This window comes from Cicer arietinum, chromosome 4 (genome assembly GCF_000331145.2).
Source record: "Cicer arietinum cultivar CDC Frontier isolate Library 1 chromosome 4, Cicar.CDCFrontier_v2.0, whole genome shotgun sequence".
Classification (NCBI taxonomy): domain Eukaryota; kingdom Viridiplantae; phylum Streptophyta; class Magnoliopsida; order Fabales; family Fabaceae; genus Cicer; species Cicer arietinum.
Genome location: NC_021163.2, coordinates 17,375,018 through 17,378,160, shown reverse-complemented (window position 1 = coordinate 17,378,160; position 3,143 = coordinate 17,375,018). Strand labels below are relative to the sequence as shown.

Below are 3,143 nucleotides of genomic sequence, written 5' to 3'. Positions count from 1 at the left end.
TGACAGAGAGGGTCGTGTTATACTTAACGAGGGCACTTCTAATGCGGAGTCTAATGCTGACGGTCATCGTATTAGGCCAACTGCTTCTGCAAGGGCACAACGACGACGAGTACAGCGGCAACAGGAAGAAGCCCAACTTGAACCCCAACCTGAACCCCAAACAACTGATATAGATGAACCTCCACAGGATGTTGGATATCCTGGTGGTCCTGTTGATAGTTCTGTCCTTAGGACATTTGGCGATCATGTTGCGACTCGACTCTGGGATGGCGAGGTAATTTTCTCAATCAAATTAAGTTAAATTATATTTTTTAACATTTATGTTTAACATATATTTTTTGCTTAAATAATTTCAGGATCGGGGAGAATTAAGGGTGTTCAGCAATGGGAAAAAATTAAAAGAAGCTGTTATTGAAGACGAAGAGGTTGAGCAACTGGTTAAAAGCTCGGGATTGTATTCGTTACTAAAATGCAGCTATGAAATGTCGATCATTTCTGCATTCGTAGAGAGGTGGCATCGTGACACCAGTAGCTTTCATCTCCCTATTGGTGAAATGACGATTACTTTGGACGACGTGTCATCTCTGTTGCATATTCCCATTACCGGTGCATTCTTCAGTGTTAATGTATTTAACAAGGATGAAGGTGCAAATATATTGGCAGAGCTTCTTGGAGTTAGTCACGGTGTTGCTTATGCAGAATTTAATGTGATGCGGACAACCACGGTTAGGTATAGTTGGTTACTTGACGTATATCAGCAGCGTTGTCGTGAACAGCGTTGGCAGATGGCTGCGAGAGCATTTCTTTTGTTTTTGGTTGGTTGCACACTCTTCAGCGATAAGAGTGCATACGCAGTTAGTGTTGCCTATCTTGAGTGCTTCCGGGACCTTAATTCTTGCGGGGGATATGCATGGGGTGCAGCTGCTCTTGCTTATCTTTATGACAATCTTCGAGAAGTCAGCATGCATCAAACCAGAATTGTTTCTGGGTATCTGACACTTTTACAGGTAAATTGTATGATTGTTTATTGTGTTTATAATTTTTATTATTAATGATTCTAAACTAATGATATGTTATTATATATGTGCAGGCATGGGTCTATGAGCATTTTCCTACATTATGTAGAGATTGTTGTAGACTTTCTGCTAGTTATGTTGAAGACTATCCTAGAGCACTTAAATGGAAGCCTAAAAGGGATAAGGGTTTGGTTCTTCCATTTAGGAAAGCTCTTGATGAGATTGATGTTGATGAGGTCTGTTGGACACCATATGAGAACCATCGACTGAAGCGGCCTTTTGAAGATGTATCTTTATTTCGAGGGTGGATACGTTGGGGTCCAAAGATGTATGCTCATCTGCCAGACAAAGTATTGCGGCAATATGGTCATGTCCAAATCATTCTTGGCTCACCGTTAGAGGTAGTGGGTCAGACGACCACACCAGATGAAATGGATATTATGTTTACGCAATATGTTGTGCATGTAGTGGATGCTGGCGCAGCTGTGCAGGGACATGTAGTCTGCTCGAATGATTATATGGACTGGTTTCGCAGAATTTATCATCCATACATCATTCGTAGAGGACCAGTCCATGAAGCTGATGCAGAGCCTACTGATCATGCCACTCATGCAGCTGATGGCGGCGATCCTGCTGATGACACAGTTGACATAACGGTATATTGATATTATTATTTTTTTGGTATTATTGATATTTATTTTTAATTAATTTAATTCATTATTGATATTTATTTTATTTTATTTTTTATTACAGCGTCGAGCAATACAAATTACTAAAGAGCTGATTGACCGACAACTGATATTACCTGATGGCATGCCACTCATTAATGAGTTAATTTTGATGATGCGAAGTCAGAGGGGTGGTGGTAGAGATTGGACGAACACAGTACCATATCGTAGAAGAAATAGAAGGACTTATGATTTATTTATAACGTTTTGGAACATGGTATTTTTGTAATTGATATGTAATATTTTGGTACTTTTAGGTATTTTGGATACTTTAGTTTTGGATATTATGGGTACTTTCGAATTTGATATATTTTGGATATTTTAGTTTTGCGTGCTTTTGCATGAAAATATTTTCATTTTACAACATATTCATTGTAACATATTCATTGTAATAAACCCATCTAGTTTACAACATATTCATCTATACATATTGAATGGAAATATTTTCAGTTTACAACATATTCATCTATAATGCATGGAAATATCTTCAGCCAATGTTGAATGTGATCATTGTAAATAAATTCCCACTAACGTGTTTCTTCTGTGCAATATTTTCTCCACAAATTACTTGGTGGTGGTATAGGAGAATTTGGCTTTAAATAAACCTGTTAAAATAATAAATTTATAATTTATTAAAAATGACATTAAAGGTTAACAAATGCATAAAACGGGAATAACTATCTAAGTGAAAAATTAAATACCTGCACAAAATGACAGTTATTAACAAATGCAATAACTATCATACGATGATCTGAAATAGGTGTTGGTGGTAGACTTCTAAGTGGAAAAAATGTTTCTGATTGGTTAAGTGATAATGCGACGAAAACCAAGTTAAATTTCGAAGCAATCACATATCTCATTTCTGGAAGTGTCATCCAATTATCCAAAGTTGCAACATGTTCAACATATACATTGCGTATAAGTTGTTGAACAAAAATTTGTCCACCATATATTATCTCGTAATGAGACATGACTTCTTGAAGCTCTACCACACACTCTTGACGAATGAATGCCCAAAAGTTCTCACCCATTCCAAGTAAAGCTGCAACTGCACGATATCCACAATTACCATCCTCACCCACGTCAATAATGTCATCTATGAATTTGTGAATTTCAACCGGCAACCATTCCTTGAAGATAAGAACTTTCGGTTGTTGAACTTTGCTGACTGATGGTCGAGGTGTGAGCTTTGTTACTGATGGTCGAGGTTGTTGTACTTTATTAGAACAGTACTACATGCATTTGTGCCACTGCATCGAACACTTGCATCCACATATTCCCACCAAGATGGATCACGCTTGGTTGATTTATCTCTTTTTGATATCTTACTTTTGCCTTTTTTCGGTGCACCCTTTGTTTTAACCTTGTCAACAGGTGGACACATCGACGTAGTCGATGG

General features: G+C 37.5%; 1 protein-coding gene across 1 annotated transcript; it reads right to left on the bottom strand.

Annotated features, from left to right (window-relative positions):
• Positions 1-2,271: 2,271 nt before the first annotated feature.
• LOC105851900 (uncharacterized) lies at positions 2,272-3,128 on the bottom strand. The gene is made up of 3 exons (XM_012714768.1): positions 2,981-3,128; positions 2,446-2,939; positions 2,272-2,349 (listed from the first exon to the last, which is right to left on the bottom strand). The coding sequence occupies exons 1-3, from the start codon at positions 3,126-3,128 to the stop codon at positions 2,272-2,274; spliced, it is 720 nt and encodes a 239-aa protein (XP_012570222.1).
• Between the last annotated feature and the right edge of the window lie 15 nt (positions 3,129-3,143).